Raw genomic sequence first — 25,141 nt, 5'->3', positions numbered from 1 at the left:
TCAAATTTAACTTAATTCAGCTAAAAGAAAGGACATATCTCCTTAAACCTGATGAAATCCATCAAACTGAAACTAACACAAGTGGAAGCAGGGCTGCAGCACGCGATTATTTAGGTGCTCTATTATTCCATGGATGTACTCGAGCAGTCCGTGTGAAACAGGAACCACTTGCATGGAGGATGTTATGTAATCGAGTTACTGAAGGAATCACTTCAGCCCTGCGTGGAGGAAAAGGAATGACGCCTGGTGGATGTGGGAATAAATCAGCTTCCTGTTTCCATGACAACAGTCAGCGTTCACAGCCTGGGCCCGCATTCAGTGAGTCAGTAAAGACATAAAACCAGAGAGGAGTTTGTGCCGTTTATCACATGGTCACATGATCAAACTGACAGAAGGATTCTACAAAAGTACATCGATGATCGTCGCACTAACTCAGCTACACACACAGCACAGTCTTCAGCCGCCGGGTCTTTATCATCTCTTCCCCCAGAAGTTCTCTCGTCTCTTCTGAGCGCGCTCCAGGACGGCGGACGCCGCAGAGCAGGAGGCCGCCGACCGCCACGACATCACAGAGAGCCGGTCGTCTGGGCAACAAACAATAAACAAGGACAGATTTAACATTTTGAGTTCTGAGGATGTTTTTCTGATGTTTGTCACGAGGAGGTTCACCTTCATCAGAGCCGCAGCCGCCTCCTGAACACGGCGGCTCCCTGAACCTCAAACCCAGCTCGCCTGAGGAGACACAGGACCACAGTCACCATTACTCTGACACCCAGTCTGTCGCCTTCTGCTCCCCCTCAGACCGTGGGAGGAGTTTAGACCAGATTTAATACCAAATCTGATCTGCTGAGGAAACTTAAGGAAAGCATGAGAAGGCAGTAAAAGAAGGAGAGGCCCCTTCACTCCTGAACATCAGCTTTAGTTGGTCTGAGATGCTGATGGATGTGAGTTTTCAGGCTGAACTGACAGGTGCTTCACATTCAGCTCGATGAGAGTCTGGGGAAAAAGAACCAGTCTGCTTTAACCTGAAGCTACAGAAATGAATCACTCACCATTGTGCTGGAAGTCTGGGTGCCTCAGGGTACCCTGGATACCGTGCAGTGGGGCGGGGACAAGAGGGGGCGGGGCTGCAGGTGATGGGGATGTGTGCTTTGTCCTGATTGGTTTGGATGGAGGACTGGATATCGGTTTGTGGTCAGGGGAGGGGTTGGTGGAAATGTGGATATTCTCTGACCACGCCTCCTTCGGTTTGGTTGGCATGTTGACTGGGGGGCTCTCTGACCCTGTTGCCGTAGAGACGGCTGACCCACATGTCTGAGCACAGGAAGAGTCCCGTCAGTGTCGTAACGTAACAACGTCTGACTGAATCCATGCTGTCGTATTTTTACCTGCGGTTTGTTTGGAGAGGAATCCTCGCCGCTCCTCAGGTTTCCTACAAGTATGGCGCCCCCTGCAGGCAAATGGAGGTCAAGGGTCAGTGTGTGGAGAAGTCTCTGCAGTGTGTTACTGCCTGTGTTGTGGAGCGTTACGGCGCTGCCTTTAGGTTCAGTTATTATTATTTTTTATTAATTATCATTTCATTATCAACAAATGCAAATCTACATCTGTGCAGCGAACAGCATAAATACCATCAGAAGCTGGGAAACATTTGTTCCTGAAAGGGGAACCTTATTTCTGGCATGAAATACGTTCATCTGCTCACCGAGAACAGTTTGGTGAAAGTCGGCGTCCTTCGGGAGATATTTAGATAACTGGAGATCCATATAACGGAGTGAACGGGGCTTAGAGGATGCAGCCTCTAAATAAGGCATTATCTGTCTTTATTTCACCAATACTTTAAGAAGAATGAATGAATGAACGTGTGCTATAGCTCTGTTAGCTCATAGCTGCTGTTATGTGGCTACTTGCAGCTATAGGAGAGCTAACGGAGGGATTTCTACACAGGCACTCTACTGGGACCACTTCATCCACAAAATCTGATAAATCTCCTGCCATGTTGCACAAAACTATCAGCAGCAAACTCTGTGTGAAGTTAGCCGACTGTCACAGAGCACGGAGTGAATAAGCTGTGCTGCAGGGGGGCGTGTGGATGAAGTGGGCCCAGTAGAGTGCCTGTGTAGAAATCCTTCACATAATTCCTTCACATCCCAGCTTTGTGGGTCCTACTGTAGATCCATATAACTAATATATATATATACTAATCGAGGTCTTTTCTTTCTTTTTCTAAGGAAATAAGACCTTAACACTCGAGGTTAGTGTCTCTCTTTATTTGAATTACTTTTTATATTGAAGTAGCACTTTACTTCCCTTTGTTTCATGATGTTTTCTTCCAGAATTTCCTGCTTTTTCAATCTTCATTTTACATGTGACATGTCAGCTTCCAGCTTGCATCAGGCTTGTTTAGACGTTAATTTAATAACTTTATTAATCTTTATTAATATAATTTAAATCATAACAACACAGCTTAAAGCTCCAGTCTAATCAGGATTCTTGGGGGGGCGTTTCAGACAAACAACGATTGTTTTTCTAACAATCCTTCAAACAGTTTTCTCGGAAAGTTTTCTAGGTCTCCCAGACCTCAACTTGCCCTCTACTCTTCCTGCCAGCGACCATTTACTGTTAAACCTGAGGAAGCAGCCTCCTGACAGTCTCTCCTGCTTCATGAGCATCAGTTGTTTAAATGAGCTGATTGTTTGTAAAGGTTTAACCTTTTGGTTCTTTTCTATGGTGACAGAACAAGACAAAAAACGAGATGTGACTTATAAAGTTGTCTGAGAGCTGAAATCTTATGGGGAGCCTGAACTTTTCCTTACAGAAGTGATACACTTAAAGGAAGATGGGTTTCTTTGTGTTTGAAAGGTGCCTATATGGAAAAAAGATCTGAAACCGAAATGATGACCAAACTGCCGACACCACAGTGAACCCTTTGATTTTGTTTGAAGTCGGGGTAAAGTCCCGTGAGGTGATGAAAGCTGTGTACGTTTACCTGTGGCAGGTGTTGTGAGGTCATGGTGAGTTCTCTGAACCGGCTTTGTTTTCAACCTGGGAGTTGGTAGCCTTCCCTCCTCTCTGCACACACACACACACCTACAGTCAGTTCCTCAGAAACAGTGAGGTTGATCTGACTTTAAGACCTGTGACACACTTTCTGTCTTCCTCAAAAATGGCACTTTAGTGAAATATGTTTGTGCTTTAAATGCATGCAGCATTGGTTTCTGCACAGCTCTCTTAAGGTCCCACCACAGCATTTCAGTCAGGCTGAGCTCTGGACTCTGACTGGACCATTGCAACACCTTGATTCTTTTCTTTTTCCCACATTCTGCTGTAGATCTGCTGCTGTGTTTGGGATCTTTGTCCTGTTGATGAGCCAGTTTCAGCCCAGCTTTAGCTGTGGGACAGATGGCCTCACATCTGACTCTAGAATACTTTGGTATCCAGAGGAGTTCATGGTGGACTCAATGACTGCAAGGTGCCCAGGTCCTGTGGCTGCAGAACCAGCCCAGATCATCAGCCCTCCACCACCGTGCTTGACAGCTGGTATGAGGTGTTTGTGCTGATATGCTGTGTTTGGTTTCCTCCAAACGTGCTGCTGTGCATTAGGACCAAACATCTCCACTTTGGTCTGCTCTGTCCAAAGGACATTGTTCCAGAAGTCTTGTGCTTTGTTCAGATGCAGCTTTGCAAACCTAAGCTGTGCTGCCATGTTCTTTTTAGAGAGAAGAGGCTTTCTCCTGCAGCCCTTCCAAACAAGCCATCCTTGTTCAGTCTTTTTCTAACTGTGCTGCCATGACCTTTGACCTTTAACATGCTAACTGAGGCCTGTAGAGTCTGAGATGTAGCTCTGGGCTTCTTCACCTTGGGGTGAACTTGCTGGGACGTCCACTCCTGGGAAGATTGACAGCTGTCCTGAATGTTTTCCACTTGTGAATAATCTTTCTCTCTGTAGAATGATGGACTCCAGATAGTTTGGAAATGGCCTTATAACCCTTCCCAGACTGATGGGCAGCAGCAGCTGCTTCTCTGAGATCATTGCTGGTGTCTTTCCTCCTTGACATCGTGTTAAAACACACCTGAATGCTGACACAATGGAAGCAAACTGACAGAACTCCTGCTTTTCTAGAGCTGCTCACACTGACTGATGATCAGTTAATCAGAGCATTGATCAGCAGCTCCTGGCTGCTACTTCATTCCTGTGGGAGCAGTGAGGGTTCACAAAGAATGACACAGTGATCCGTCATGAGTTCATCTCAGGTTCGGAGCTGTTGAGGAACAGATGAGTTTGTTTTTTTTTCTGTTGTCCTCCTACGTAAAAAAGTAAAGAACTGAGAAAGGTTGACTTTCTTTTTCACAGGACTGTACATGCAGAGTAAAGCAAACCGATGTTGGTGCTGCACGCTGATGTTTGACAGTTGCTGAGGTTCGTTTGCAGGTCAGATAAAGAGGAGACATTCGTGCCATGGTGTCAGCTGATGTCTGTCTTTACAAAGGACTGGAAAAGGAAAGCTTCTGTTTGTGTGTTTATGAGCACACATAAGAAGGTACATTATGAAAAGAACTATCAGAAAATATCAAACCATCGATGGCAGGACAAAGGAAACAAATGGGGGATAATATCCCACCTTCAATCAAACATTAAAATGGAGAGAAAGTGAAAACATACTCATCTGCACTGTCTTCTTCTTCTTCTTCTTCTTCCTCTGCTTCCCCCCAGGCTGTACTCTTTTCAGCCGGAGGACCTGCAGGTTTTTGTGCTTTTGTTTCTGTTTTTCTCTGAGTCTTCTTGTGTGTGTGGCTCGTTTCTCCAGAGCCAGCAACAGAGGACCTCTTACTGGAGTTACTGGAGAGGAGAGACAGACAGACATGAGCGCAGGAGTCCTCAGACTGGGCTTTTGCTTCCTGCCTGTGTCAGCTTTCACCTGGCCAGATCCAGGGCCTCCACACAGGAAGTGCAGCGGCTGTTCTGCTCAGCAGAAAGGTCAGAGGTCAGGCGGGGGGTGGAGGGGCCTGTGTGTGAGTCTGTGGTGTCGGTTGGTTCCCACAGAGTGTTGTGGTCAGACAGCAGCTGGCCCAGGTGAACTCTGGAGAAGTTGGTTCCCCAGGCACGATGACGGTACATCAGGGCCTTCTGCCTCAGCTCCTTCACCTGGAGGGAATCAACAGGAAGTCCTTTACTGCTTCATGGCTGATCCAACCCAGGTGATGAATCACAACCGTTTTATCTGCCTTTAAACTGCGTCTCATGAAATCAAGGATTCCCCTAATTTACATGTATCAGATTCCTTCTCCGAGGGCATCGGCCTCCCATCTTTCATCAAGAGCATTTATTCTAGATATTGTTTTCCCACTCAGATATTGTTCTGCTCGCCGTTAAAACTCTGTCCTCCCTTCTCCTCACATGGTTTCTCCCCGTGGATCCCTCTTGAATCTAAAACATACAGCCTTGAGTAAAGGTAGGGATACACCCCCCCCCATACTCTCCCAGCTGGACAGTTTCAGATCAGCCTTTTTAAAGAAAAGAAAGTGTTGGATCATTTATTTTTATTTGCAGAATAGCACCTAAAACTAGCGAAAAAGCAGCGAAAACAGAGGCTATCTAGAAGAAAAGATCAGAGGCTTAACTGCACAAAAAGCTCAATTTTGTGGGAAATCTGACTCATAATGATGCAAAAAAAAGGTGTAGGTGTTGAGTTCTGTCTCGATATGAACTGCAGTGGAAGAAGGCTCATGTCGCAATCGTACAACTCACAAGGCAGTATTACACAAATTAAAAAAAGGTTGACATTGAGAGGTCTGTGCCATTAAACCTGCCTTTTCTAACCCCCCCACAGTGCTCTGGTTTGATCGCACAGCTTGAGCTGCAGCCATGTGACACCTCACACCGTAAATTCTGGTAAACCTGACGACAACCTGAGTCTGACCCCAGTCCAGAGCCTGGAATAACCCTAACCTTGTTTTCACAGCTAACCTCAACCTGACATGAACTGTAGGTCTGACGCTGCACATCCCTGCTGCTGAGTGACAGCATTTTTAGCATTTCCTCTCAAAACACAACACCAGCTGACAGAAGCTGCAAAGCTACACCCCGCTCACAGATTCATTCGGATTTATTTTGATTTCCTGTCATGAAGAATGAATAAAAGCTGCAGCGCTGTTAGCTTTAACCAAAGCACAACAACAAGATCGCTTAGAAAGCCTCTAAAAGTTGACAAATATCCATTCAGATGACATTTTATAGCCAATTCTGCTATGAATCCCGTCTCTGTGAGGGTCACTTACTGTTTCAAAGAGCTTTCTAATATTTCTTGGCGCTGGTTTGTTTTCTAAATTCAGGAAGACTAAAGTCTGGGCTTCTTCTACAAGTTGTTGTTTAAAAGAAAAGAAAAAATCTCCCATTTTAACAAGATCCACAACCGAAAACGCCTTTTGGGGCGCTATCCTGTCATCAAGCGTGAAGTTGAACGCCTGTTGCCATTATTACGGTGCAGGAAAAGTTTGCATTCTGTGTTAACATTAAGAAGTTAAAGCTGTAACACACATCTGTAACCAACTCTACATGCTTTAACTCACATTAAAGAGGACACAAATGAAGAGAAATCCCTTTTTATTCTGTTCCTGGGAGCATCTGAAGTCACCAGCAGGTGTAAAACACAAGCCTGGCTTTTTTTTTAGTGCCCTTTATGTTTGAAAGTTCCTCATTTAATGATCCGTTCTGATTTTCATTGCCAAAGTACGTCACTCTTTTACCCTTCAGACACCATAATGTATGCTCCTAAGAACAGAACAAAGAGATTTTACCATAATATCTCATCTTTAAGGTGAAAGTGGATGATTCACTTGGTAGTTTAATCACAGCAACTGTTATGCACACACATTACTTTCTACACAGTGGATGAAGTGATCAGAAGTCATTCTAGCACAGCAGCCTACAGAGTTTTCATCAGCATTTATGATCCCATTACCTAAAACTGATGGCGAACTTTGAGCTGCTAGAGTCAAAATGCTTAAAAAAGCCTCGACTTTCTGCTCTGAATTCAGCTACATGTGAACCTTCTTTGGGCAGCTAACTGCTGATAAACTGCCGATGGTGTCGGCCGCTGCCGTTAGCAACAGGCTAGCTGGCTCGACCTCTGTTCTCCCTTTTTAAAGTTGCACTGACGAGCCTTCAGGCAGCCTGTGATTCCTGGTCCCACAGCATTCAGAGGAGAGATGCCACTGGTCATTTCAAATAGATCCCTCATTGCATTACTGTGGTATTGTGTGCTGCTGTCCTGCAGAGGGCCAACCAATCACAGAGCTGTTGTCTTCCTGGCAACACAGAGAGGAAAAACTGACCAATGAATGGACCAATTTAAGGGGTTTATTTCTTGAAAAATCCAAATTTTGTAAGATAAGTGGGGATTTTTAATTAAATTAGGCCTCTGATTGTAGTGTTCAGCCAGTCCGTTTGTTTAAATTAGGCTTTTTTATGATCGTAAAGGTCTCCTTTGTGTGGACAGCAGAATAACGCGACTGAAAGAGATCAATGAAGTTAAAAATCTCACACCTGAACTGGGTTGATTTGACGGTTCTGTGGCTGATGAGCAGCCCAACAAACAAGCTGCCACATAAATGAAAACGTCAGCAGGAAGCAGACACGCTGTCAGAGGCTGCTCTGACTGAACACCCCCACAGATGTTCATCTCTGTGTTAGAGGTGAAATCAAAAGAAAAACAGCCGGAGGGAAGCATACGCCACACTTTTCTGGGGAACATCCCACAGCTTTTAAGGCAAGAAGCTCAAACTTTGGGAGCATAACGCAGAAATAAGAGGAAAAACACAACAGTGTGACGCTGCTTTGCTCAGTTGAGTCGTCCAACGTTAAGTAAGTGTCCTCATTCTGCAGAGGCATGAAAATTGTCTTTTCTTTAGCTTTCAGGCCGACAAACAGTCATTCAGCGCTCCCTGCTGCTGTGAGGAGCCCCGCCCTCCTCTTCCACGCCGACTCACTGCCTGCGCAGTGTTTCCATTCGGCGAGTGGAACACCTTCAGGATTTTAGCACTAACGAGCTCACACGTCACTACCCCCGTCTTCCAGTTAACTTTTCAACTGTTACCCCACAGCTGTGGCCGTGATCTGCTCTGACTCACTGCCGCTGAGCCAGGTAACAGCAGATTTTGGGCTTTGACCATGGAGAGATCAGACTCTGCAGAAACTGTTCATCCTGCAGGTTATTTCCTCCTCAGTTTGATGTTTTCAGCTGAAATCTTTTATCAACCCCCCCCCCCTTAAGCTACCTGCGACTGTGACTAACGAAGTCATTTCCCTGAAATGAAGCTCTGTGGTTTCACTGCTGACATTCAGCACTCTGGTTTTCCATCAGCAACACACACTGAACACACAGTTGTGCTCGCCGCTGCACAAAGGCCACTTCAGAGTCATCACACTATGAACCAATCATGTGCGCTCGTTTGTCCACAACTGAGTATATTTTTAAGAAAAGGTTCATAATGAACTCTGACCTGCAGGGTGCCATTGGCTGCGTCTGCATCCAGGTTCCTGCAGAGAGGAGAACGAAAGCTGGACTCATACTCTGTCATTATCCTGTCAGACACACACACACGATGAATGAATGGATTCATGAACTCAAAACACAGTAAAACACACGCAGATGCACATGCAGAAACACACCTGAGTCCTCTCTGCACCCGAGCAGCAGCGGCCGCGCCCTTCAGAGGTGACAGTGACCCGTCGTCTTCTCTCAGAGGCGTGTCCAGGGGTGGGCGGGGCTGTTTCTGTGACTCCTCCCTCCTCTTCCTGTTGGTCTGCAGGTGGAAACAAACAAAACTCATCTGAGCCAATGTCGAAGCAACACGTCGATCTTAACACCCAAATGAGCAAACATGCAGGTTTTCTTGTTTGTTCAACCACTGAACTCTGACCTCTGAACCATTCAGGCAGAAAAAAGGCTCCTAACTCAAGGGATGAACCACAACTTAGCAAAGAAGCCATTTTAAACTGGATCTTTAGGCACTTTGTTACCAGCAGCCTGTCACAAAGACACATCATTTGTTCCCATTTCTTTAGCTGCATCTCTGAAAAACAGCAAAGATAAAACAGTTTGACAGACAGAAAATAGGATTTCTGCAGCAACAAGGTGATTCCCAAAGAGCTATTAGCTGAAAACTTGGCATATCTCAGCATGGTGTGCAGTGTGTCCTTAAAACATTTGAGGAAACTGGACAAGTGGAGGACAAAAGAAGAAGTGTCAGGCCTAAAAAACTATCTCCAGCAGATGAACAGGATCTGAAAGTGATGTCCTTAAGAAAGAGGAAAAAATCCAGCTGTGACCTGACAGGACCTGAGAGATGCATCTGGACCTTCAGCTGATCCATCTACTGTTGGCCCAAGCCTCATCAGAAATGGTCTCCATGGAAGGGTGGCTGTCAAGAAGCCGTTCTTAAGGAAGGGAAACAGGGAGAAAAGGCTGAGCTGTGCCAAATGACACAAGAAGTGGACTGAAAATCAGTGGCAACAGGTCTTATGGAGGGATGAATCCTCCCCAGAGCCCGGACCTCAACATTATTGAAGCAGTGTGGGATCATCTGACAGAGAACGGAACAAAAGGCAGCCCACATCCAAAGAAGAGCTTTGGGATGTCCTTCAAGAAGCCTGGAGAACTATTCCTGAAGACTCCTTAAAGAAATGACAGAAAGCTTGTCTCAGAGGGTTCAGGCTGAGTTGGAGAATAAAGGAGCTCAGACCAGATATTCACTTTAAAGCTGCTCAGAACTGATAAAAAACTCTGTTTCTGCCTCAGATTCTGGATTTAGATTCATGTCTGAACATGTTTCAGTAAATCACTGAAACCGTTTTCACTGAAACTATAAAGAAATAAATGGTGGGTCAGAACTTTAGCAGAATATTGTACAACAGCTGGTGACCCAAAGGCATGTTTAGTTTTAACATAATGTCTGTTTTACATGTTCTCAGCAAACATACAAAGATTAAACTCTTGTATGAGCAACACTACAACTTTCACTGTTTAACAGACTTTAAGACACTCTCACCTGCTGTCATTTCTGTAATTAAGTGTTATTAAAGGGGGGGTTGTGGCTATATGAGTAGGCCTGCACAGCTAAACAGAATCCCAATGTGGGATATAAGTCAGTATTTTAAATGAATAAGAGCTAAAAACATCACGAGTGCTGTCAGGTTCCAGCTGATCCACTCAGGTCTTTTCAACCAGAAATGATATGAAACGGTGTTTATAAGGGAAAACAAAGACAGGAAGTAGCTGAGAGGCAGCAGGAAGGTTAGTGCGTTACCGCAGATCCACAGCATGGTCGGTTCTCTGTCAGCTTCAGAGCCTCCATGAAACATACTCTGTGAAACGGTACGTCTGACTGGAGCTGAAGCCCATCACCATCACTGCATGGGCTGAATGCAAAACCTGCGACCTTCCTGGTGAAGCAGGGAGGACTTCATTACGCTTCAGTAAAAAGGTCACCGCCACTAATTTGGATTAACCGAAGCCCGTTCTGTGAACGCGACCCCAGTCTGCGGCCTAAAGGCTCTTTAAATCCTGCCAGGTGGCGTTCTCTCCAACACCAAACTTACCCGCTGTGTGACCTGCGTTATGACCGGAGTGTTGAACTTCACCGGGCTGATCCCGCTCACTAAAGGCAGACCAGGCTCAGAAGTTTGAAGCAGAGGCGCCTGCAGAACTCTACCTGCAGCAGAGATTCTTCTCTTACAGATTGCACATAATCACACAACATGGTCCAACTGGAGCCCTGAGGGTAAAGTAAATGTCCGGGAACCTTTTCCACTTTTAAGATTAGGCTTAAAACTTTCCTTTTTGATAAAGCTTATAGTTAGGGATGGCTCAGGTGAGCCTGAAACATCCCATAGTTAAGCTGCTATAGGCTTAGACTGCTGGGGGACCTCATCTGTCACACCTTTCCTCACTTTGCTCTCTTTTTCCCTGTTTAATTTCTCAATTGATTTTATGTACATGTGACATTATTGTGGTTATTAACTTGTGTTTCCCTGTTCCAGCAGGTATCCTGTGAATGGTGTTATGGTGTTTCCCCCCCCTCTTTTCCCTCTTTTCTGTCTTCTCAAACCCCAGCTGGTCGAGGCGGATGGACACCCTTCCTGGTTCTGGTTCTGTCAGAGGTTTCTTCCTGGTTCTGGTCCTGCCAGAGGTTTCTTCCTGGTTCTGGTTCTGCCAGAGGTTTCTTCCTGGTTCTGGTTCTGCCAGAGGTTTCTTCCTGGTTCTGCCAGAGGTTTCTTCCTGGTTCTGCCAGAGGTTTCTTCCTGGTTCTGGTTCTGCCTGAGATTTCTTCCTGGTTCTGCCAGAGATTTCTTCCTGGTTCTGGTTCTGCCAGAGGTTTCTTCCTGGTTCTGGTTCAGCCGGAGGTTTCTTCCTGGTTCTGCCAGAGGTTTCTTCCTGGTTCTGGTTCTGCCAGAGGTTTCTTCCTGGTTCTGGTTCTGCCAGAGGTTTCTTCCTGGTTCTGCCAGAGGTTTCTTCCTGGTTCTGCCAGAGGTTTCTTCCTGGTTCTGGTTCTGCCAGAGGTTTCTTCCTGGTTCTGGTTCTGCCAGAGGTTTCTTCCTGAGTCTGGTTCTGCCAGAGGTTTCTTCCTGGTTCTGGTTCTGCCAGAGGTTTCTTCCTGTTAAAGGGAGTCGTTCCTTTCCACAGTCCCTCAGGCTCAGGACGGGAGATTGGACTGAAGACAAGTTTCGGTCCAATCTGTTGGTTTCCTTAGCTGGATATTATTTTTTGAATTGGCTCCATATGAATTAATTGGATTATGATTACAATGAATTGAATTCCAATTGGCTTGAATTGGACTTTATTATTCAAGTGCCTTGAGATGATAATTGTTGTAATCTGGCGCTTTATAAATAAAATTGAATTGAAAATTAAAGCAGCAACTACTGGGAATGAGAAAAGATTTAATCAGCTTGTTTCAGCAGGTGAACATGTTTGAAATTCTAACTGTTTTTGGTGTAAAAAAGCATGTGTTTGTGTTCAAACTCAGTGTAGATAGGTTCAATAAGTCGTACCTTTAATGATTTGAAGCAGAAAGTGGGGCATAACTGCTGAACTTTACAGTTGTAAAACAGTTGCTCATATAGAAATAAGGGTGCAGACATGTGGGCGGGGCTCTTGGCTTTGGGGTGCAGGTTGTATTTACTGTTTGTGTGTGGAACAGAGGCACTCTCTGCTGCTCCAGATGTTTCTGAAGGCGGGGGCCGGTGGGCGGGATCAGACCCTGGAAGCTCCGCCGATACTCCGTTTCCATGGAGCAGGGGTTGGTCTTGAAGGGGGGGACCGACTTGTTGCTGGAGTACATCACCTGCAGAGCGGGAACAGAAGTCTGTAACACCGAACGCCATCATTTCAAAAGTAACACGATTCTACCGAGGGATGGTGGCAAAGGAACCAAACCAACCATCTTCTGACCCTCTGTCCGCTGAAACTACTCTGTCTGTATATCCTGAGCCTGCTTTAGCTTCTGTTCGCCTGTGAAGCTTCTCCATAACTGGCTTCCTGCTCTTTCTGTTGCAGCAAAATAGATTAAAAAAACCAATCACATGCAAAGCATTTATCAATTTAAAGTAGAAATGACTCTGAAATGTCTGTTCAAATGAACCTTTGGTGAGTCTTCTCCTATAGAGCCTGTGTTTCCTGAGCCTGCTACAGCTTCGGTTCACCTGTGAAGCTTCTCCATAAGTTGACCAGCTGCTGGCTTCCTGTCCTGACCCCTGCCTGCTCTTCCTGCTGAAAAATAGTTAAATATGTACAAAGCAACAGTAAAACTCATCACACAGTAAATCAATGACTCTGGATCCATTTCCAACATGAAGCCAGCAAGCGAGCTACTTATCTAATCTTGGTAACAATATAGCTAGTAAGCTAGTATTTGCTGAACTTTGGATGGTGTGGCAATTATTTCTACTATAAATAAATATTATTCACCAATTAATGCAAAAAAGTGTCATTTAACTTTATGAAAACCACACATTGTGCATCATAAACTGTGTTTGAAGCCACATGTGGGACATAATACATTAGAATTATATTAATCTAGTTGGTTTTTTCCATAAAATAAAGGAATTGTTGGATAAAACGTGTGTCTGTGTTGTACTGTTGTGCATATAAAACATATATAGAGCTGAAAATTAAACTTTGCCCGTCCTTATTAATCAATAAATCCTTTAAACATTTTAGATCCGTACAGTTTACAGTTTATATTATGTAGTTATACCATGTTTGGATCCAAAAATGTTTTGAATAAAGAGACGAAAGAATAGTTTTAAATGTTTAAGGGGAATGATATCGATGAGTTTAAGGCAAAATGTAAAATAATTGCTGGTATATTGCTGGCATAAATAAGCTAATGTGACAATAAGTGAAGTGAATATTGTTTGTTAACATGCATACAGGCCAAATTCATTCATTCATTGATAACTATTGACACTATTTCTCCTGAGTGTGAGACTTTGGAGCTAAATGCTGACCCCTGCTGTACAGTTTACTATGTGAGACACTTAAACCATGCAGTCAGGCGTTGTAACTGCATACAGATCAAAAGAAAAGCCTTTTCTGTGTTCAGAGGGCATCAACCAGCTGTGGTGGCAGCATTAATATCTGAATCCTCAGAGTAGTTAAATATGTTGGTGTCAGCAGGTTTCTGTCACTCCTGCAAAACCAATTCTGACCTCATTCCACAAAAATAAGTTCTGGTGTTTTCTTTAAAATACAAGGATGCAGCTCTGCATCTGTTTCAATTACAACACGGATACAGGAAGTTGTTTTGGCTTTAACTATTGGTGGGATTAAAATGTATGACACCTCATACAGATGATATCTAACTGCACTTTGCACCTTTGAACTTATCACTGGCTTCTAATTCAATTTTTACTCATTCTTTAAATTTTGATACTTTTTGACATCTTTTTATTTTATGTATTTTTTTGCTGTTCAAAACATCAGCTGTGTGTAAAAAGACAAGCTGAAACTCCATCCATCCATCTATCAATCCATCCATCCATCCATCCATCTATCAATCAATCCATCCATCCATCCATCTATCAATCAATCCATCCATCCATCCATCCATCCATCCATCAATCTGTCCATCCAACCACCAATTTATCCATCCATCTATCTGTCCATCCATCCATCTATCTATCTGTCCAACCACCAATTTATCCATCCATGCAACCATCCAACCATCTATCAATCTGTCCATCCATCCATCTATCAATCTGTCCATCCATCCATCTATCAATCTGTCCATCCATCCATCTATCAATCTGTCCATCCATCCATCCATCTATCTGTCCATCCATCCATCCATCTATCTGTCCATCCATCCATCTATCAATCTGCCCAACCATCCATCCATCTATCAATCCATCCATCCATCTATCTGTCCATCCAACCACCAATTTATCCATCCATCTATCTGTCCATCCATCTATCAATCTGTCCAACCATCCATCTATCAATCTGTCCATCAATCTGTCCATCCATCCACCAATTTATCCATCCATGCAACCATCCATCCATCTATCAATCTGTCCATCCATCCATCTATCAATCTGTCCATCCATCCATCTATCAATCTGTCCATCCATCCATCTATCAATCTGTCCATCCATCCATCCATCTATCTGTCCATCCATCCATCCATCTATCAATCAATCCATCCATCCATCCATCTATCAATCAATCCATCCATCCATCCATCCATCCATCCATCCATCCATCAATCTGTCCATCCAACCACCAATTTATCCATCCATCTATCTGTCCATCCATCCATCTATCTATCTGTCCAACCACCAATTTATCCATCCATGCAACCATCCAACCATCTATCAATCTGTCCATCCATCCATCTATCAATCTGTCCATCCATCCATCTATCAATCTGTCCATCCATCCATCTATCAATCTGTCCATCCATCCATCCATCTATCTGTCCATCCATCCATCCATCTATCTGTCCATCCATCCATCTATCAATCTGCCCAACCATCCATCCATCTATCAATCCATCCATCCATCTATCTGTCCATCCAACCACCAATTTATCCATCCATCTATCTGTCCATCCATCTATCAATCTGTCCAACCATCCATCTATCAATCTGTCCATCAATCTGTCCATCCATCCACCAATTTATCCATCCATGCAACCATCCATCCATCTATCAATCTGTCCATCCATCCATCTATCAATCTGTCCATCCATCCATCTATCAATCTGCCCAACCATCCATCCATCTATCAATCCATCCATCCATCTATCTGTCCATCCATCTATCAATCTGTCCATCCATCTATCAATCTGTCCATCCATCCATCTATCAATCTGTCCATCCATCCATCAATCAATCTGTCCATCCATCCATCTATCAATCTGTCCATCCATCCATCTATCAATCTGTCCATCCATCCATCCATCCATCTATCTGTCCATCCATCCATCTATCAATCCATCCATCCATCTATCTGTCCATCCAACCACCAATTTATCCATCCATCTATCTGTCCATCCAACCATCTATCAATCTGTCCATCCATCCATCTATCAATCTGTCCATCCATCCATCTATCAATCTGTCCATCCATCCATCTATCAATCTGTCCATCCATCCATCTATCAATCTGTCCATCCATCCATCCATCTATCTGTCCATCCATCCATCTATCAATCTGTCCAACCATCCATCCATCTATCTATCCATCCAACCATCTATCAATCTGTCCATCCCTCCATCCATCCATCTACGTATCTATCCACCCAACCATCCATCCATCCATCTATCAATCTGTCCATCCCTCCATCCATCCATCTACGTATCTATCCACCCAACCATCCATCCATCCATCCATCTATCTGTCCATCCATCCATCTATCAATCTGTCCAACCATCCATCCATCTATCTATCCATCCAACCATCTATCAATCTGTCCATCCCTCCATCCATCCATCTACGTATCTATCCACCCAACCATCCATCCATCCATCTATTAATCTGTCCAACCATCTATCAATCTGTCCAGCCATCCATCCATCTATCAATCTGTCCATCCATCCATCCATCTATCTGTCCATCCATCCATCCATCCATCTATCAATCTGTCCATCCATCCATCCATCTATCTGTCCAACCACCAATTTATCCATCCATGCAACCATCCAACCATCTATTAATCTGTCCAACCATCTATCAATCTGTCCAACCATCCATCCATCTATCAATCTGTCCAACCATCCATCCATCTATCAATCTGTCCAACCATCCATCCATCTATCTGTCCATGCATCCATCCATCTATCAATCTGTCCAACCACCCATCCATCTATGTATCTATCCACCCAACCATCCATCCATCCATCTATCAATCTGTCCATCCATCCAACCATCCATCCATCTATTAATCTGTCCATCCATCTATCAATCTGTCCAGCCATCCATCCATCTATCAATCTGTCCATCCATCCATCCATCTATCTGTCCATCCAACCACCAATTTATCCATCCATCCATCTATCTGTCCATCCAACCACCAGTTTATCCATCCATGCAACCATCCATCCATCTATCAATCTGTCCAACCATCCATCCATCTATCTGTCCATCCATCCATCCATCTATCAATCTGTCCATCCATCCATCCATCTATCTGTCCATCCATCCATCCATCCATCTATCAATCTGTCCATCCATCCATCCATCTATCTGTCCATCCAACCACCAATTTATCCATCCATCCATCTATCCAACCATCCATCCATCTATCTGTCCATCCAACCACCAATTTATCCATCCATGCAACCATCCATCCATCTATCAATCTGTCCAACCATCCATCCATCTATCTGTCCATCCATCCATCCATCTATCAATCTGTCCAACCATCCATCCATCTATGTATCTATCCACCCAACCATCCATCCATCCATCTATCAATCTGTCCATCCATCCAACCATCCATCCATCTATTAATCTGTCCATCCATCTATCAATCTGTCCAGCCATCCATCCATCTATCAATCTGTCCATCCATCCATCCATCTATGTATCTATCCACCCAACCATCCATCCATCCATCTATCAATCTGTCCATCCATCCAACCATCCATCCATCTATTAATCTGTCCATCCATCCATCTATCTGTCCATCCATCCATCCATCCATCTATCAATCTGTCCATCCATCCATCCATCCATCTATCTGTCCATCCAACCACCAATTTATCCATCCATGCAACCATCCATCCATCTATCAATCTGTCCAACCATCCATCCATCTATCAATCTGTCCAACCATCCATCCATCTATCTGTCCATCCATCCATCCATCTATCAATCTGTCCAACCATCCATCCATCTATCTGTCCATCCAACCATCTATCAATCTGTCCAACCATCCAACCATTCATCCATCCCTCCATCCATCCATCCATCCATCCATCCATCCAACCATCTATCAATCTGTCCATCCATCCATCTTTCAGACTGTGGAAAATCTAAGAGCTTCTCCTTTTGCCATCACTGAGCAGCTTTGAGCTTTAACTCTTCTGTCGGAAAGCTTCAGATTTTCTGCTTTCTACTGCAGGTAAGACACTGAATACTGAGTACTACACACAACCCACTCCGAAAAACACAAACTATCCTTTTAAAGTGCGAATGGAAATACTGCATCTATGAGCTAAAAGAGGAAGAATTGGCTTGTTACTGAAATCTACTCTGAATATGCCAACAGCTAATCTATTCAAGGCATTTTTAGACATATTGTAAGTCAAATCTTTCAATTCTATACCATCTTTATTTTCAACAGTTGAAATCTGGAGAACAAAAAGAGATGAACCACGTCCTCTGGTGCTTTCCTAAGTGTGGCTCCGATACTCTGTTGAAGGATTAAAATCCCCTCTGAAGACATAAATGTGTCCCGTTGGGAGCTCTGTATGATCTGGTCTGATTTCAGTATACCAGCTGTGGGTGGTCTTATTCGGCAGCGTTAGTGCAGCAGTCACCTGAATCAGTGTGCTGTGGGGTTTGATGATATTTAGGCATGTCTCACCCGCATTGCAGTCAGCAGAGGTGATGCAGCGGTTACAGGCTTCTTCCAGCCAAACTGTTTGTGGTACTCTGACCTATGACCTCCTGACTTATGACCCCCTGGCCGCAGCACGTTGTCAACCTGCAACACGAGGTGGTGAAATCCCACAGATCCTGAAATGTTCTGATACAAGATCCTAATATTCAGGTTCAACGCCGCTCACCTTGACGGCTGAAGGTTGATCATCAGGTGTGCTGGGCTGTGGTTGGCTGTCTGGCTGGGAGGGGCGGGGCCTCACTGTGAAGACAGAGAACAGCTGTCGAACCCCAAAGACCTGACACTAATCTGTAAAAATAAAGCTGCTGTGGTGCTCAGGACAAAGAAATAAAACATTCTTCAGCAAGAAAAACAACTTTCAGGGATCCAAATGTCTGAAAACCTTCTCATGGAGCTATATGTTACCAGATTTTCCATCAGCCACTGGTCGCACTGAAGATCCGGGATCTGCAGCAGGTCGGGGTCCTGCTGGAGTTTCAGGTGCTAGTGGAGATCCATAGTTTGCTGGCCGTTTGGGGTCCAGAGGAGGCTCATTTCTGTGGGCTGAGCGGCTTCTGGAGGCTGGAACAGAGAAAATTAAACAAATCACTGACAGGTTTGTGTCTTTGGGACGTCCTGCAGACTATTTCTGCCCTTAAAGCCCCAAAAAACCCAATGCTGTGCAAGAGTTCCTGCCAGAAGCTTTCCAACAGCGTTCTGATGACCTCACACAAAGATTTCTATCATCGTTACACACTTCATAAAAGCTGGATTCACTTCTTTCTGTTCAGCTGCGGTTCAAACATTCAACGTGGGCTTCCTACCAGCAGATGGCGCTTTTCTGCGAGCTTGAACCCCCGGATCAGCCACAGACTGCTGCTGCACATCTGGAGGACAGAGCAGAGAGCTGCAGGACCGAGCAGCACCGAGTGGACCGGGCCTCCTGCGGTGCTGGAGACCGGGTTCTCTGCTGATCCCTGCAGACACCAAACAGCGATTTACCTACATCTATGTTGTCTTTGGATAGCTGTCAAATCTGCCATGTGTGGAGCTTTTTTATTGGACAGAAGCAACTCCACGCCAAATAAAGCCGTTTGAAAGAGAAGCGGCTCCTTTGTTACCCATGTGGTCAGAGCGAAGGCCGGCCAGCGGAGCGCGGCGCTGAGGCGAAACACTTCTGGAGCGGGAAACCCCCCCGTAGCTCTTCTGATATTCACTCTGAAACAGAAACAAACCATGCAAGCATATGAGTCAACACCCCAGATATTTCTCTCCATGTTCCTCTCGTGGATGTTCACCACAGCTGCCGTTTTCTCCTCCTCAAGGTTTGTTTCCCGTCAGGAAACTGAATTACAGCCGCCACCTGGTGACGGGGCACAGCCTCAAACTTCAAACCGGTAATAAGACTCACATCTGCAGCTTTCCAAAGATGGCCTCAGATTTGATCTGCTTGTGAATAGAAAGCCAGCCGCAGTCCTGTTCAGACCACTGACGATTATTCACATTTTATTGCTCGTTTTACCACACTTTTGACAACCGTTCTGCATCATTACAATGAAACTATGAGCTTTGAATATTTACCATCATTTTCTCATCAAATTTGATCAACTTTACTGTTAATATTATTGTCAAGCGACTGCTGGAAACATGGCATTGAGTTTGGACCGCAGGACAGATCATGTTCATGTTGTACTGCAGCCTAAAATGACTTTTTTTGCATTTAAAATGTTTTAGCAGTAAAATGCAGCTTCCATTAAACAGAAAAAGCAGTTTGCAACCACTGGAATAATCATAGTACTTTTTAGAGATGCAGAGGTTTTTAAAAGAGTGAAGCGGGCCTCCTCAGCAGGGTCCAAACAGTGAGGAATCATTACATCAGTTGAAGAGCTCAGACATTCAACAGTTTCCCCCAAAGGTTAGAAACTGATCGATAAAGGCGTCTGAGAATGTCAAAAATGTATTTATGAGTGTGAACAGCAAGGCACACGTGCACAGCAGCGGGGGGGTATTCATCTTCAGATGGCAGAGTCAGTTTCACAGCATCTCAGCCAAATAAACAAGACCAAACTGTTTAAGTGTTTGAGCTTCGGCTTCTGCTCTCTGTGTGCTCGCTGCTCCCATCCACCACCGTTTTATAACTTAATGCAGAGCATTTGTGATCTCAAGATGAATTTTTATGGGAGAAAAACATGTTTTGAGGAAACATGAACTCTGTAAGATCCTTAGGTTTGTGGTGTTGCAGCTGAAAAACAGTTTTGGTGGTATAGATGGTGCTCTCGGTTTAAAAAAGGAGCATTTTTCATGAGTTACAAACAACCCTCACAGTAAAACACTGACTGTTCAGTAAGATTTTACCCTGCTGCTGCAGCCGGACGTGTTCATATGAATTATTATAGCAATATGACATGTTGTTGTGAGAAAACTCTGACTCTATACGGACTATTTCAATTTATCTCACTGGATTTACTGTCAAATCACACACTAATGGCAAATATCTTCATTTTATCTCTACAGACACGTCTGAATGAACCTATGAATGAAATGAATGCAAAGGTGACCAATGAAAGACTGAATGTCGTCACTTTCACAGGATAACCAGGTTAACTTAAACTAACCAACCCAGGTTTTCAGACTCTGGGTTTGTGGGTATTCATGTAAAACCGGTGGAGTGACATCAGCTGACCAATCACAATCTATAGCTCCATCAAAGCAGGCAGGAAAGATGGCAGAAAAGGAAATGCCAGCATGGACAATGTAACAGGATTTAATCAGCTGAATAACATCACTGCCACGTCATTAAAGATCTGATCGATTTCTCAACTGAATGCAACACAGACGTACTCTAGGAGAAAGTTTCAGTCCAACCTTTTCTGTTGGATTTAAGTCTGGCTGCTCTAAATGCTCTTTGCACCAAATAAAAGAGATTTAAAGCAGTCTGTAAAAGTCTAAGGTTCATTTTCTGTTTTCCTGCCTCTGAAATGCTGAACAAAAGAATTTCTGGATGTCTCGTCATTTGAAAAACACTTCATAGGATGTATGTGGATGTGAATGCACATCAACTGATGCCATTTTGTGAAGTTTACACACTGGAAACTATGAAAGAACAGAGCGAGAAACATTTTCAGAGACAGTTCACACCTGAGCCACCGTCTGTGTGCAGCTCTGACCTCTGGGAGGCGCTAAACCTGCACAGTTTAAAGCAGAAACCGCTTCAACCCTGATGAATGCAAACATTTACTAACCACCTCTCATGCTCATTCATATCATCATCAGTCCTTTTTATCCTGGGAGGAAACGTTCAATAATGTGTGTGTGTGTAGGATGGTGTTGTCTGTGTATTATTCTAATAAAATAAAGCTTCATCTTTTTATCTTCCAGTGTTGGTTTTGAATGATAAAGTAATAAATGTTAGTTCCGGGTCTTTAAAAGACAGCAGGAACAAGCTTTAGAGGAATCAATCCCTGTTTTAGGCTACAGAGACGTTCCCTTTGGTCTAATAAAGATGCCTCTGAGTCAAAGACACAGCCTATCGGTCTTTGACTCCAGGAGGAGTCGGACAGAGTTAAAGCACAAACGTCTGGTATTTTTTTCCATCTTTAAGGAGAAGTGATTGGTCGGGAGGTGCTGATCTCTTATAGGCAGGTGACTCGTGGGTAAAAAGGATAACACTGAGGGTTATTTTGTGCTGGTGAGCAAAAAAATTAAAGAATAAAAAGTTTATTGCTTCAGATCTCCACCTTTTCCATTTCATGATGTACGTACACAAGTTTAGCAAAAACTGGTGTGGCTCTGAAATGGTTTTTCACCAACTGAAACAGAAGCTGCGACTTCTGAGCCGCAGCTGCTTGTGTTCATCAGAACTTTTCCTGGGATTGTGATATTGGTTCTGTTTTATTTCAAGCTATTTATTAACTGTGAAATGTCTCTTTCACACTAATAAAAATAAAAAGGCTGATAACCAACTTCAAAACTGAGGCTGTGCAGGGAAAAACATCTATAACTCTGATGCTGGCGCACATGTGAACAGTTTGATCAGCATAAGTGGGTTTATCAGAATAAATAAAACTATCTAACACTCAAGAAAGTACAGACAAATAAGTCTGCAAATCAAGAAAATAATCAGCAGCTCAATCATTATTCATTAAAGTGATTAAGTGTTGTAAGTTTTAAATTAGTGAGGCTTTGTATCATATAAATCAGATTTTGTAACCCTCCTGTATTATTTGCATGTCAGATCCATTCAACGTACAACAGGTGGCTGAATGCTGTGTTCGTTAGCTGATTAAATCAGATTAAATCCCAATTGATCCCGTCTTTGCTGTCTCGTGCAGGGTGCTGTGCGGTAAACCAGTACCAGACAGGTTCAGTATAACTTGAACCGTGTAAATAATGCATTCACTTCTAATTCATGAACATTAGCAACTAATGAGCTAGGTGGCTAAGTTCGTGAGCATCGATTTGTTTGCTAACTCGCCACTAATGCTAGCAGCAGTTGTTGTTGTTTACCTTGAAGCGGACGGTCATGGCGCGGTTAATCGCTGACCAAACAACGGCAGACGTCCGTCCTTAGTCATGATTCAACGAGCTGAGACCGTTAACGGGAAGGTTAACACAGCAAACCAGAAAATAGCGCCATACGAACGAGCGGCTCCAAGCTACTGACGTTGCCATGGCAGCTCATTGTAATGCGCATGCGTGTTCGCAGCAAGCCGATTTATAGTGACGTCAGTTCAAAGTCTGCCTGATTTTCTTTGCATTTATTTGAGCAAGTAAAGCAAAATGTTAAATATCTACTGTTCAAAATAACCTTTTTAACCCTTTATGACACGGTGCAACAAACCACATTTCTGCTCTCACACAGATTACACTGTCCTTTGATAAACTGACCTGTGGATCACCAGAATAATGGGGATTAGATGAGGGTTTGACCTTATCTCAATTTTATTCATGCTGAAATCAAAATGTTATCTATTTTACATAAGGGTATGTGCATGAATATTTGCATAAATGTGTTTAATTGTTTAAAGAAAGGTTTTGATTGAATTCATTTCCTAAAACAGCTTCTTTTTTTTTAAATGTTGTCACTTCTGGGCAACTTATTGCAGTTGGACCACTTAGAGAATTGGTGATAATGCAGTTCTCCAGCCATCCCACACCCTGCTGTTGCACACAGTATAGTTTTCAGTGTCAGACATATTCAGTCACAGAAACACTGCCCGCTTCTTTAGTTAAGATGTCTGAAGGAGTATTTACGGATGACATTTTGGTGCCTTTTTTCTGGTGTGGGTGACAGATTTGATGATCGATAGAGTAACAGGGTCCCGAAGCGTTTTCTACAAATAAATCATGACATAAAGGGTTAATTATCTTGAAATGATACAAAACCACCACGTTAGAATGACACAACAGCGGACAACACCTGATTTTTCCATGTCTAGTTCAAAATGACACCACATCACAGGTTGCTGTTACAAAATTGCACCACTTTTATTCATTTAAGGCTTTTTAGTTTTTACTTTACATTTGGCTTCACCCCCCCTCCCCTGCCCTGCCTCTCCCGCTGCTGCTGTGGGTTTCTGTAATGGAAGAAACCTGTTCGGACCACTTCAGTACCAGATCCAGACCTCCCATCAGCTGCAACTCTGGGACACTAGCCTGATACTTCACTGACTGAACTGGATTCTTTTACATTTCACTGGTCATCATGCTATACAGAGAAAAAGAAGCAGATTTATTTCAGCAATGGAAAATTCTTTTCCTCGTTTGCATTGGGCTGCAGCTGCAATCGTCACGTCAAAGCCACTGACAGATGAAAAGAAACATTTTAAGAATGCACGATGGGGATTCTGGCTCAGGATGTGTATAATATGCTTATAAACGATTATTAAAACATGTAATAAACAGTTTATAACACAGAACAATGTAGTTGTAAGCAGATAAACTGACATTTCAAGCGTTTATTATTGCACAATAATACTTGAATCAATTACATTTCCTATAAAATCATCCAACATGTATGTATCAGCTTACGGCTACATTACAAGGTGTTACTCCATTTATTAAATGTTTGCAAACTCCTTAAAAATGCTAAAACTTAAAAATGTTACCTGTTAGTATAACCCCTCTATACCATAACTGTTAAGGCCTCAGTATGCTTTAAAACAAGTGTCTGTGGGCAGACTTCAGATCTGCCAAACGTCAGGAATCTAAGTTTGGCCTCAGCTGTGAAATATTACAGAAGACACATTAACTGACGAATGCCACTGCAGCCGGTGTGTGGAGGCCAGAAAGGTCTGAATGCAGCCACTGCTTTTCATTTCAAAATCAATAAGCTGCAAAGAAGCGTGTGATTAACGACTAATAATATACTTAAAAGTAGCTGCAAAGAGGCATAAGGACATTTTAAGCACTTATATACATGGCAAAAACCTCATAAAATGACATATTCTATTCATAGATTCTCTTAATACAACACGAATTGACGATGATCATAATCCTACTCAATATTAGGTATTTATACATTAAGGAATACTTTCCAGGGTCACAAATAAACCTTAAGGTTAATACAATTTCATCAATGTGTTATTAACTCACCCAAAGCTGAGTCTGTATGCTGATAAATTGAGTACATATCTGTTATTAATGTCCTTATATCTCTTTGTATTTACATTACATTAGAATTAAATGTTTTGTATACCGATTATAAATGAATACTTTCCAAGTAAAAAATGCAATTACGAAACACTGATAAAGCATAAATTACACGCCGCCAACAGCTCTCAGTAAAAGTAGAAGCAATGGAGGGTTTCTGCTCTATGGAAGCTCCACTGGACCCCAACGCATGGGGAAAATCTAAAGTTTTAATTCTACCAACATCTTCTAATATAAGCTTAAACATTTCAGAATTTTTATAATTACAAAATTTGGAGATTTTTCTTAGCCTCCAGATTTTTAGTCAAATCTCTGAGAATTTTCTTGGTACAAAGTCAGAATTTTTTTTAATATTAGTTTTTTTTTTTTTTCTTTTAATGAGATA

The 25,141-nt window shown here is 43.2% G+C and overlaps 1 protein-coding gene across 2 annotated transcripts; it reads right to left on the bottom strand.

Moving 5' to 3' along the window:
* Nucleotides 1–372: 372 nt before the first annotated feature.
* On the bottom strand, nt 373–22,773 carry mdm1 (Mdm1 nuclear protein). Of its 2 annotated transcripts, none has more exons than XM_072377276.1 (16): nt 22,612–22,773; nt 19,227–19,323; nt 18,930–19,082; nt 18,532–18,687; nt 18,293–18,366; nt 18,091–18,210; nt 12,181–12,342; nt 8,669–8,802; nt 8,500–8,581; nt 4,917–5,143; nt 4,661–4,837; nt 2,987–3,069; nt 1,389–1,450; nt 1,053–1,314; nt 670–732; nt 373–584 (listed from the first exon to the last, which is right to left on the bottom strand). In XM_072377276.1, exons 1-16 carry the CDS (start codon nt 22,627–22,629, stop codon nt 475–477), a joined length of 1,980 nt encoding a protein of 659 aa, XP_072233377.1. In that variant the 5' UTR covers nt 22,630–22,773; the 3' UTR covers nt 373–474. The 2 variants fall into 2 exon arrangements, with proteins under 2 accessions (XP_072233377.1, XP_072233378.1); XM_072377277.1 differs by having other exon boundaries at nt 8,500–8,536.
* Between the last annotated feature and the right edge of the window lie 2,368 nt (nt 22,774–25,141).

The sequence above is a fragment of the Leuresthes tenuis genome, unplaced genomic scaffold (assembly GCF_036924035.1).
Source record: "Leuresthes tenuis unplaced genomic scaffold, fLeuTen1.0.hap1 SCAF_23, whole genome shotgun sequence".
Lineage (NCBI taxonomy): Eukaryota > Metazoa > Chordata > Actinopteri > Atheriniformes > Atherinopsidae > Leuresthes > Leuresthes tenuis.
The sequence above is the reverse complement of the archived record's forward strand: the minus strand, read 5'-3'. Positions and strand labels throughout refer to the sequence as shown.

Bases quoted from the DNA above. Each gene is read 5' to 3' on its own strand.
- mdm1 (XM_072377276.1), bottom strand. The intron at 5,144-8,499 runs GTCAGAGTTCAT...GATTCCCTCCAG, and splicing joins CAGCCAATGGCACCCTGCAG to GTGAAGGAGCTGAGGCAGAA. The intron at 1,451-2,986 runs GTAAACGTACAC...ATTTGCCTGCAG, and splicing joins CCTCACAACACCTGCCACAG to GGGGCGCCATACTTGTAGGA.